This window comes from Eleutherodactylus coqui, chromosome 11 (genome assembly GCF_035609145.1).
Source record: "Eleutherodactylus coqui strain aEleCoq1 chromosome 11, aEleCoq1.hap1, whole genome shotgun sequence".
Classification (NCBI taxonomy): Eukaryota; Metazoa; Chordata; class Amphibia; order Anura; family Eleutherodactylidae; genus Eleutherodactylus; species Eleutherodactylus coqui.
The window spans coordinates 7,819,991-7,832,506 of NC_089847.1; the positions used below are offsets into that span (position 1 = coordinate 7,819,991).

The 12,516-nt window shown below is 50.3% G+C and overlaps 1 protein-coding gene across 1 annotated transcript in view; it reads left to right on the plus strand.

The window, feature by feature from the left end:
- The window catches only part of LOC136582669 (pleckstrin homology domain-containing family G member 4B-like), an 82,823-nt gene that overhangs the window by 20,114 nt on the left and 50,193 nt on the right, over positions 1-12,516 (plus strand). Inside the window, exons 2-3 of the mRNA XM_066583848.1 lie at positions 9,474-9,671; positions 10,864-12,498. Of these exons, the coding sequence (XP_066439945.1) occupies positions 9,474-9,671; positions 10,864-12,498 (1,833 nt within the window). The remainder of the gene's footprint in view (positions 1-9,473; positions 9,672-10,863; positions 12,499-12,516) is intronic.

The window sequence follows — 12,516 nt, forward strand, 5'->3', positions numbered from 1 at the left end:
TCCATGTTAACCCCTCATTCCCTGGAAATGGCTGTGCAGCAAGCAGCGGAGAGTAACTGTATCCCCAGCAAGCGGGGGTCCGACGCCATACAACCAAATGCTCTTCTATGGCTCCATAATGCTATCGCCGCACACAAGGACGGTCATATATACGTATAGTGGCGGGATAACGTGCCGCGTCTCATCGGCCGAGCCCGACCCCCATACACTACTGAGTGCTGTCCTTGTTAAAGGGGTTGTGCTATAATTGCATGTTATCCGCTATCCTCGTGATATCCATAGGATGGGGGGTAACTAGCTGATCGGTGGGGGGCTCACTGCTTAGGAGGTAAGCAAGTTTGCCCAGAAAATCCCTTGTAATGCCTCTCAAATCTGAGGATTTGCTACAACGGCGTCCAGCGTAGACGATCCCCGGCGATGTAACGTACGGTATCCGCAGCACAGATATCCCTCCCGACAGTTTGTAATATTTTCCCTGCATTGATACATTGTATCACTTTGGAGTCCAGACTTGGGGCGGGCTCACACGGGCCTATCGATATAGTGTATTGCACGCGGAATACGCTGTACTAATCTCCCCATAGGCAGCCATGTTACCGCGCACACGAATTGCGTGACATACACACGCAAGAAAAATCATAGCATGTTCTATTTTGGCGCGTATTAAGTGATTCAAGTTTTGCGTATTACGCCCGGGGGGGTCCAACCTTTGGTGTCTCTGGGCCACGTTGGAAGAAGAGTTGTCCTGGGCTGTACATGAAGATGTGGGACCTTGTCCTCCAAACCACTCCCATTGGACACCCCTGGGTGATGCCAAGGCTGCGTTCACAGCCTCCAGCACTAAGCTGGCACAGAATGCCAGACAAAATCTAGAAGCATGCTACGCAATTTTGTTCTTTACAGTGCCACAGGGACTGCCGGACGACCGACGGACCCGAGTATATTCGGGCCCGGCATGTGCCAGATCCAGCACTTCCAGTTTTTCCATTGTTGGGCTCCTAGTTCGGAGACGATTACCCAAAGCACAAGTGTGAGCCTGACCTTAGAAATACTTGGTCCGTACAGACCTACAGATCTTCAGCCCCGGGATGTCGGGCTCCATTCACATCCGCATTCGGGAATTCTGTTTTGTAATGTAATGCTTTCTCCACCCGCCAGACAGCCATTATGGACCATGAGGGGCCTTGTGTGGTGCAGGGTGTTGGTATGCAGTCCTGAACCCTCACTCACAACCTGAAGGTTGCAAGTTCAATCCGGTAGCCAGCTCAAGGTTGATTCAGACTTCCTTCCGAGGTCGGTAAAATGAGTACACCAGGAAACTTTACCACAAGGACATCAAGATGAGATGGAAAGAAATACGCTGGCAGTGACTGCCCAGAGGAACATGAGCCAAAAGAATCTGGAACCAGACCTGCCGGAAAGTAAAGTGGAGTTGGCGATGAGACGGCTACCAAACGGTAAAGCACCCGGCATTGATGGAATCCCTGCAGAGCTGCTCATATGTATCTGGAGGATCTGCACATGGCCAAAGGATTGCCAAAGAAGGGTCAACCAGAAGTGCTAGAATATGGAACTTCCTGATGATCAAGCTGGATTCCACAAGGGCAGAAGGACTACGAATCCCCATCGCAAACCTGAGGTGGACCATGGAAAAGGAATAAGAGTTTCATTGGCTTTCAACTACTTTGGGAAGCCCTGAGGGTGATGGCCTGGGAGTCGTGGAGGATAGAAGAAATAATGACGGTGTTGGAGAAAACGTCTACGAATCCCCAGGACCAAGACCACCAGACAGAGACTGAGGCATTTGGGACGCGCCATGAGGGCGAATTGGCTAGAAGAAGAGATGCTACCTGGACTGGTCAGTGGCAAGGAAACCGGAAAGACAAAAGACGTGTTGGATGGACACCATCAAGAAGGAGCGGTCTACGGAGAATCCAAGAGCCGGACACGACTGAACGGATGGAGTTGGAATGGAAACCAGAAAATGGGACTCCTGTAGGTAACGACTCTGTCTTCTGGGGGAACCAAATGGCCCTCGCAGAGCCTCATGAACTCTAACGGGGTCGTGAACGGAGCCTTTCGTGTCACAGTGGTTGTGATGGGGGGGGGGGGGGGTGAAGCAGGAGGCTCAGGATGAGTGGAGTAAGCAGTGCTGTGTATGTGGCTCTCTGGGACTGGCATCCTGGCATGTGAGTTTATGCCGTCCTCAGCGCCCGGCTATGTGACTTGAGGCTATGACTAGCATTTCATGTATTTTCGGGCACGGCTGGCTCAGGGAGGGATTTTATAGGGGGGAGTGGCACAGATGGGAATTTTTTCGCTCTGACCCACAATCAGACCTTTGTTTACTGCCGGGCCCCGGGCCAGTATGTGGGTGCTGCTGAGACCGGACTTTACTGGGAAGAGGGGCTGCTGGGAGTGATGGAGCTCTGAATGATGGGGGTCATCCTTCCAGCCACGTGGTGTTAGTATTTGGTCCGTGTTTCGTGGATCGCAGTACGGAGCGAATAGTAATCTATGTATCTGCTTCCCGCGTCCGTATTGATCACAGCCGTCAACTGCAACCTGTCCGTAAAACAAGACCGGTCTGACCGCGGCCTTATTGGGTGTTACTACGACCATTACCACAAACAGGGGCGACCCTGCGGCTGCTGCGTCCTCATACCAAAGCCTCAGCTGCGATGTCGGCCATGTTTTTAGCCCATTAGATGACGCTGTTACCCCCGGCCCTAGCTTGCGTTCTGATTGGTTGCTGTGAATTTTCTCCACATCTTATTGTTACATCTGCGTTTTTTGGAAACAACGTATCTCAGAAAGTTTTGCAGGCATCCAAAAAAAATGAAAGGGGATGACGTAACCTGCTGAGCGGGATTCGGGGTCAGATATGTGGCGCCCCCTGCTTTGTCCCATCCAGGCTGAGCTGATAGAAAACGTTCCATCTCCTAATACCAGAATATTATGTAGCAGGAGGGAAATAAAACAAAGGAACAGAAACGACAGCGCCGTCAGCCCGACCGGAGAGGAGAGCGGGATCAGCGCTGCCAGCAGTCACTCCAGTGTCAGACGGGCGGCCATTGTGTCCACTTATAAAACTAATGTAGTTTGGAGCACAAAACACTAAACCAGGGCTGTGACTCCAGGCCACAATGGAAGGAGAATAGAATACAGGACAAGCAATGAATGTACAGAGACTGCACCAGCAGAATAGTGAGTGCAGCTCTGGGGTATAATACAGGATGTAACTCAGGATCAGTACAGGATAAGTAATGTATGTACACAGTGACTCCACCAGCAGAATAGTGAGTGCAGCTCTGGAGTATAATACAGGATGTAACTCAGGATCAGTACAGGATAAGTAATGTATGTACACAGTGACTCCACCAGCAGAATAGTGAGTGCAGCTCTGCAGTATAATACAGGATGTAACTCAGGATCAGTACATGATAAGTAATATATGTACACAGTGACTCCACCAGCAGAATAGTGAGTGCAGCTCTGGGGTATAATACAGGATGTAACTCAGGATCAGTACAGGATAAGTAATGTATGTACACAGTGACTCCACCAGCAGAATAGTGAGTGCAGCTCTGGAGTATAATACAGCATGTAACTCAGGAGCAGTACAGGATAAGTAATGTATGTACACAGTGACTCCGCCAGCAGAATAGTGAGTGCAGCTCTGGAGTATAATACAGGATGTAACTTGGGATCAGTACAGGATAAGTAATGTATGTACACAGTGACTCCACCAGCAGAATAGTGAGTGCAGCTCTGGAGTATAATACAGCATGTAACTCAGGAGCAGTACAGGATAAGTAATGTATGTACACAGTGACTCCACCAGCAGAATAGTGAGTGCAGCTCTGGAGTATAATACAGGATGTAACTCAGGATCAGTACAGGATGAGTAATATATGTACACAGTGACTCCACCAGCAGACTAGTGAGTGCAGCTCTGGAGTATAATACAGGATGTAACTGAGGATCAGTATAGGATAAGTAATGTATGTACACAGTGACTCCAACAGCAGAATAGTGAGTGCAGCTCTGGAGTATAATGCAGGATGTAACTCAGGATGAGTACAGGATAAGTAATGTATGTACACAGTGACTCCACCAGCAGAATAGTGAGTGCAGCTCTGGGGTATAATACAGGATGTAAGTCAGGATCAGGACAGGATAAGTAATGTATGTGCACAGTGACTCCACCAGCAGAATAGTGAGCGCAGCTCTGCAGTATAATACAGGATGTAACTCAGGATCAGTACAGGATAAGTAATGTATGTACACAATGACTCCACCAGCAGAATAGTGAGCGCAGCTCTGCAGTATAATACAGGATGTAACTCAGGATCAGTAATGCATGTAGATTATATCTGTATTGAGGTGCTCTTCACAAGTGTATATACACTTTAGGGAATGAAGCGTGACTGTTTTAGGCACTGATGACATTGATATCATAGATGTAGATAATCCTTAGTACTCTGGGTGATGGTTGTCTGCGGCTTCGTCATTGGGGGAGGGGATGGGGTTGCTACCTGCGTGGTCCCCAGGACTTCCATGGAGGAGCAGGGGCTTGGAGGGTTAATGTCCCAGGGAAACATTTTTGCATTCCATATTTCTGCTCTCTGCGGTTTCTCTGCTTGTTTAAGGTGGGCCGCGCTCCGTGCGCAAACAGATCCTTCCTACAGCCGGAGACTCTTGCAGGATTTGGTTTGATCGCAGGGGACAGCTTAGTGTCAGGAGGGGGGCCTGACTACAGCTTTGCAGAATATACCGTATGACCCATGCACAGCACTTTGCAAATAGAAATCCGTCCCTGTGAGAGCTCTGTATATACGGGACTTCGAAATATGGAGCTAATGCATAGGGGAAATACTTACTGAAGCATCCTGCCGCCATTCTTTACACTGCAGGTTGCATCCAGGAAAACTAAATATGCTACGAGTTTTTTTTTAATGTCCGTCCATTAGTGGTCACTTTTTATGCACCATGTTGTCTAGCTATGATGAAACTACAGCTACTAGCATTCCCCGACAGCCTGCGAATATCAGAGCATGCTGGGAGTTGTAGTTTTCACGACCCTAAATGGTTTTCTCATGCACCTCCTGATTCTGGCCGTCCCTGGGAAGCTGAACTTTCTGACTGGTCCAAAATGTCCAAAAGTGGCAGCGAGGACAAAGGATCGTTTCATGAGAAATCTGCTTAGTCCGGAGAATGCGTCTCCGGTCGCACATCCTCTGCGCGGCCTCCCGGGAGCGCTATCACTGTACTGACGGGGTCCTCATTCGTCACGGTGACGAGCCCGCTGGACTGATGCGTCTTATGGCTGCTTGTTACAGCTTGTCTTGTGAGAACTTTCTTTCCGTGGCGTTCAGCTACATTGTAACAGCGGGGTCCGGAGCGAGAGGCGCCATGTTTACAGCTCAGTCTACTCTAATAGAGCCAGGACCTGGCATAGTATTCCATTATGGGACAGGTCTGCCATGCAGGAGTCTGGGAAAGCTAGGTGCCCGCGCCAGTGGAAGCGTGCAGGTTATTCTAGATGCCCGTCCTTGGGGTAGCAAGCTGCGTTGTGCCATGTAAGCAGATCCACCATTCACACTAGTCATGGGAGTGTTAGGGGTCTAAAACTGCACAGACTTGTGCTCCAGGGGTCTTGTGAAGCTGGGTGACCCCTCCTGGGGTCTGGTGAAGCCGGGGGACCCCTCCTGGGGTCTCGTGATGCTGGGTGACCCCTCCAGGGGTCTTGTGATGCTGGGTGACCCCTCCAGGGGTCTTGTGATGCTGGGTGACCCCTCCAGGGGTCTTGTGATGCTGGGTGACCCCTCCAGGGGTCTCGTGATGCTGGGTGACCCCTCCAGGGGTCTCGTGAAGCTGGGTGACCCCTGCCGGGGGTCTGGTGAAGCTGGGTGACCCCTCCTGGGGTCTCGTGATGCTGGGTGACCCCTCCAGGGGTCCGGTGAAGCCAGGGGACCCCTCCAGGGAGTGCAGGCTTTTCTACTGTCACAATCCATTACTGACCATTTTGCACAATCCTGTTTTCTGGCTTTTGTGAAACTACAACTCCCAGCATTCTCTGATAACTTCTGAGTGTCAGAGGATGCTGGGATTTGTAGTCTTATGAAAAATGAAAGAAATTACTGACAACGATTCTCTAGGACGCAGGGAAGTTTTTTGCACCTCAGGCTTTATTGCAGTTACTACAATAACTTGTAGGAGCTGTGAAGACATCCCACACATCGTCTGCCCGCGCTCAGGGGGTCTCACAGGCCATTGGGACATCCATTAGCACCAGGACCCTCCGTAAGGACCGGCATGTGAAGGGTTACCACGGACGAGCGGCTGCACACAACATCCCAGCAGTGACTGCACAGCTGCGCCTGCGATGGGGCTTGGAGCGACGGACTGTAAGTGAGTGGAGGCAAGTGTTGTGGATGAATCACAGGACACCGTCTTCTGATCGGAGGGCGGCACTTGGATGTGGCAGTTGGCTGGAGAGCAGGTTCTACGTGACGGCAGTGCCCCAACAGCGAGCTTTGGAGGGTTTTTTGCCGGGAAGGACGGGGGGGCCATTGGTTATAGTGAAGTCCACCCGTTGAGGCCAATGGGTACAGAGACATCCCGGACAATGTGGCATCACCCCCTCCCCTGTGGTAATACTCTGGTATAGCTCCTTGTCTCCACCAACATAATAAGCACCATGTCATACGGCACGCAGTGTGGGGGGAGCAGGACGTCTGCAGACTTCATTGGCCACCCAAAGTCCGGATCTCAGCTTCAGCGCCCAACACGCCCGTCATCCCCGCATCACTATAAGAGGCTCCTGGAGGAATGGAGGCAAATCCCTCCACATCTATGGGGATTTGGTGGGAAGCGGCCCCGGGGGGGTGACTGCGGTCATGTAGGCCCACACCGGATAGAAAATGGAAAGGAAATCCTATTGCACCCCCTTCTGTGGGCGCCCCAATACTTCTATCAGCATGGCGTATAGACATATGTTGCCCATAAACTCCCATGTTGAGCCCCCTATGTGGTGCGGTAAAAACCTGCACCGTTTCGTATTGCAGCCGATGGAGGCCAAAAGGACGCTCTTCCGCCCCCTGTTGGGTGTGCGGGGGGTCTGGGGATACATTTGGCATCCTAGCTGGGACCGCACCCTGACAAACTACTGCCTGGAAGCCGTAAAGGTGATGAATCGCGCTCCTCCGCAGGTGACGTCGCCGTTCGCACCTGAGTGACAGCTGAGCTTTCCGTGTCTGTCAGGCGGCTGAGGCGTGAAGTAGCGGACAGGCTGGCGGCGCTGAGTCAGGTGATGATTCGGCGCTGCCGTCGGGGAAATAAGCTGAGTTTTATCTCATTTTCTGCTGTTTGGTTTCCTGTTCGTCAGCATGAAGAAAGTCCATCTGTGCGGCGCGGTGGGGAGGTGGTGAGGCGCTGGCGATAGGTGTGCAGATCGCAGGAGGGCGCCATCACTGCAGCTCAGGTGCCGCCACGCAGCGCTACGTCTCTTCATTCATAAAGTAGAATGAAGAGATCAGCTGTGAACAAAGAGCATCTACTGGCTGCGTGCGGCGGGGAGCGGCGGGGAGCGGCGGGCAGGAAGCCCCTCATGTGCTATTGGCAGTTTATTGTGCTAATTAAAAGGCTCTTTTGTTACTCATGACATATGAAGAACCAGAAACGCCAACCAGCCTGTCCGACCCTCACCGATACATCGCACCAGGGGCCACAGCCGGGGCTAAGGCTGCATTCAGAGGGAACGATCATTCACAAAATCATTCATTTACAGTGACTCCACCAAGAGAATGATGAGTGCAGCTCTGGGGTATAATACAGGATGTAACTCAGGATCAGGACAGGATAAGTAATGTATGTACATAGTGACTCCACCAGCAGATTAGTGAGTGCAGCTCTGGGGTATAATACAGGATGTAACTCAGGATCAGTACAGGATAAGTAATGTATGTACACAGTGACTGCACCAGCAGAATAGTGAGTGCAGCTCTGGAGTATAATACAGGATGTAACTCAGGAGCAGTACAAGATAAGTAATGTATGTACACAGTGACTCCACCAGCAGAATAGTGAGTGCAGCTCTGGAGTATAATACAGGATGTAACTCAGGATCAGTACAGGATAAGTAATGTATGTACACAGTGACTCCACCAGCAGAATAGTGAGCGCAGCTCTGGAGTATAATACAGGATGTAACTCAGGAGCAGTACAGGATACGTAATGTATGTACAGAGTGACTCCACCAGCAGCTCTGGGGTATAATACAGGATGGAACTCAGGATCTGTACAGGATCAGTAATGTAAGTACACAGTGACTCCACCAGCAGAATAGTGAGTGCAGCTCTGGGGTATAATACAGGATGTAACTCAGGATCAGTACAAGATAAGTAATGTATGTACACAGTGACTCCACCAGCAGAATAGTGAGTGCAGCTCTGGGGTATAATACAGGATGTAACTCAGGATCAGTACAGGATAAGTAATGTATGTACACAGTGACTCCACCAGCAGAATAGTGAGTTCAGCTCTGGGGTATAATACAGGATGTAACTCAGGATCAGTACAGGATAAGTAATGTATGTACACAGTGACTCCACCAGCAGAATAGTGAGTGCAGCTCTGGAGTATAATACAGGATGTAACTCAGGATCAATAGAGAATAGGTAATGTATGTACACAGTGACTCCACCAGCAGAATAGTGAGTGCAGCTCTGGAGTATAATACAGGATAAGTAATGTATGTACACAGTGACTCCACCAGCAGAATAGTGAGTGCAGAGGCATATGTAGAGGATAAATATTAGTATCCTCTACATTTCTGTACCGTTTCGCGTGACGCTTTTTGTATTCATGACTTCTGCTCCTCGTCAGTTGCATCTCCCTCTGACATGATGGACATATTGTTGACTTTGGTGTCTCTGTTGCACTCCTGTGTTATCATTCCCTCTATCAGAGTGAGACTGAATGGCAGTAATTAGAATGGATTTAGTCTCTTGCGCCCCCTTCACCCTCTTTCTTAATTGTTTAAGTGGCGGAGATGAAGTGTGATGAGATTACACGGTGTGTTTGACGTGTGGCAGGAGCGGCTGAGCCGACACCAAATATGCCGTCACGCATAAATAATCTCTGAGCATCAGTAGACGGCCAGAGCTTCACATGTCGGATTCATGGGGGGGGGGGGGGCACCTTTGTAATATTGCATGTCACATATAAAACGGCCCCATATCTGTCCCCTGCAGCGCCTCCTGGAGCGGGTTACTCCTTCACAGTTAGACATTTGTGAGACACCGTTCCCTGTCAGAAGCATTCTGTGCATTTGTTCTTAAAGGTCAAGGCCAAGGGTGGGTTAACTGTATTTTTCGGTATGAGGGGCAGTGGAGTCTTCTGAGGAAAGGACGGGTCTTTAAATGGAAACGGCTTAAGCAGCTGCGCATTTCTCGTCTCTCCCTCCGCAGGATTCCCAGTCTCTGGACAGTTGCATTCAGAAGACCCTCTCCTCTCTCTACCATCCATTCGAGTCCACCGCCGCCACAGTGCTGTGCCAAGTCCTGGACGTGGTGGAGAAGACCTACCGTGGAGATGGCCTCAGTTATCTCATTGACTTTCTGATCCCAGCAAAGCGCATCTTGCAGGGTCTGCAGCAGGAGGCTTGTGTGAGTAGAGCGGGGGTCCGGTATAATGTGGAGGGAAGCTGTCATTGAAATGCATTTGTATGGTGGGTGGTTTTAAAGGGGTATTCTGGAGACCAAGTCTTCTCAAGTCTTCAGCGGTCCACTGGATAGATGAAACCTCGAGGATCGGTGGGGCCCGACCACCGCGACCCTCACCAATTCTGAGAACACAGTTCATTTTTCGCTCGTTCCATGGTTTTCTGGGATTGCGTATGTTGTGGGGGGCTTTCTAGCATTAAAGGCATTGTCCCACCTAATGAAGTTGTCTCCTTACTACAGGATAGGGGATAACCGGGTAATCAGTAGGGATCTGACCACTGGGAACTCCACGAATTCCAAAAATGAGGGTCCTGAAGGTCTTTGAGTGGATAGAGTGGTGCTTGAGCATGCATGTTGCCACGCCATTGATTTCGGTAGGACTGCTGGAGATAGCAAAGTTCAAGCACCCTATCACCAGTAGTCCCAATGGGCAGCGGTGCGCATGCTTGACCACCACTACATTCATTTGTGGACCTTAGGGGTCCCAGCGGTCAGATCTCCACTGATCAGCTAGTTATCCCTATCCCATTGGGGTAATGTCATGTGGTGGGACAACCCCTTTAAATGGATTGTTCAGGACTTTGACTATTGATAACCTATCCTTAGGATAACTCATCAATAACTGATTGGTGAGAATTCACTGCCGATCAGCTAATTCCTTGACTCGCTGTTAATGGGTACCATGCTGGAAACAGATGCTGCTGTCCGTATTTTAGTGGCCCAGTTTGGTACCACAGGCACGGCTCTTATTGAATTAATTGAGCGCTATACCTGCAGTATAAAACCAGCCTGCTGCAATGTTGCCTATCTGCTTCAGGCACTGCCCCGATGGACAGTAGGTCCGGCAATCAGCCGACAAGTGGGGAACTATTGATGAGCCATCCTAAGGATAGGTAGTAAAGGTCCCGGAGAAAGCCTTTCACTAAATATTATGCCTTTACTGCTGTAATTCAAGTCCTGCTGTCTCAGACTGGGCTTGCCCACTCATTCAGTTGGATTGTTGTAGCCCCCTATATATAATAAGCCCACTTTGGGCACATAATAGATTTGTTGGACTTATCTCCGCTGTAATGATGTAGGATCGCATGTTCTGTGATTGTCGCAGTCCTTCATTGTTGTCCTCTTCTTCCCGCAGTTACAGTATTGCGGACTGCTGTTCCGACATGCCGGGTGGCCCCTTTGTATCCATGAGAAGATTGTCCTACAGTTGGCCTCTATTGACTGGAGACTTCTCCAGCCCGGAGACTTCTACCTCCAAGTGGTGCCTTATTTGAGAAAGACCCCGAGGATTGTACTAAAATGTCTTGCACATGATCAGCATAACATTGAGGAGGTGGTGCTCCCGGAGGCGACCTACACCTCCATCTTCACCTTGGAGTGGTTGGAATTCATCAATTCTGAGCGCCTCGGGGCCTCACTGGAGAACTGTCTCCTGACCTGTGATGACCAACTCCACCGGGTGCCCTGGGATATGATAGTTCATCCCGAGTTTGTAGAGATAAAACAGTCAACTGAGAAATTGGTAGAGTTTACCGAGAGCTTCCCTCAGGAAGGTAAGGAGGGTCCAACCCACCATCCCGTAGAAGAATTTATGGTTCACGATGAGGAAGTTGTTCTTGAAGCTCCATCCTCCAGCCATGGCGTTGCAACGGTTAATACTTTGGATGTCAAATCAGATTGCACCTGTGAGATTGAAGGAGAATACGTGGAGCTGCGTGATATTACAGTGCCACGGTTTGGCCCCCAGAAGGGCTCCTTAACTCAGTCTATAGCCTTAAACTTCAGAAGCCAGCACAGCTTGCACCAAACATCTCAGAATAACCAGAGCTTCATTATTCCAAGCAGCAATAGGTCCTCGGGAAGCTTCGTTCATTGCTTGTCACCACCCAAGACGACTATGGGGGCCAGTGTGAGCCAATACTATACCGCTCAGAAACCAGAGACTATAGATCTGGCGGACCCTGAATTCGGGATTGGGGAGTCCTCCATACCCGACTGCACACACTTCTCCTTTCACAATGGAACGAAGGCTTTCCAGCAAGGTTTTAGCCTCGAAAACGAGGCCTTATTGGATGTATCTGAGGATGCGGAGAACAATGTTATCAGAGAGACTGATGACAGTAGACGACACGGCGAGCCGCCAGATAATTATAGCACGTTGGTATCGCTCCAGAAGGAACGCACCGAGGATGCCCGGGCGGTGACAGACGCTACACAGGAACCTGTTACAGAGCATTCAAGGACAATCGACAGTCCAGGAATAGAGGACAGGGACAGTCACAGCCAAGAACCTTCCAAAGTTTGTGTATCCCACCCGAATGCCAAGGATGGTGACCAAACTGCGTCCCAGTTACCAGACAATAGCCACACTGTGCCGGAAAATGCAGACAATGTGGAGGGTTCCGAAAACGCAGATAAAGTGGAGGGTTTGGAGAATATAGTTGATGCGGAGGATTCGGAGAATGAAGCTGAGGTGGGGGCTTCAGAAGATGCGACTGAGGTGGGGGCTTCAGAAGATGCGACTGAGGTGGGGGCTTCAGAAGATGCGACTGAGGTGGGGGCTTCAGAAGATGCGACTGAGGTGGGGGGTTCAGAAGATGCGACTGAGGTGGGGGGTTCAGAAGATGCGACTGAGGTGGGGGGTTCAGAAGATGCGACTGAGGTGGGGGGTTCAGAAGATGCGACTGAGGTGGGGGGTTCAGAAGATGCGACTGAGGTGGGGGGTTCAGAAGATGCGACTGAGGTGGGGGGTTCAGAAGATGCGACTGAGGTGGGGGGATCAGAACAT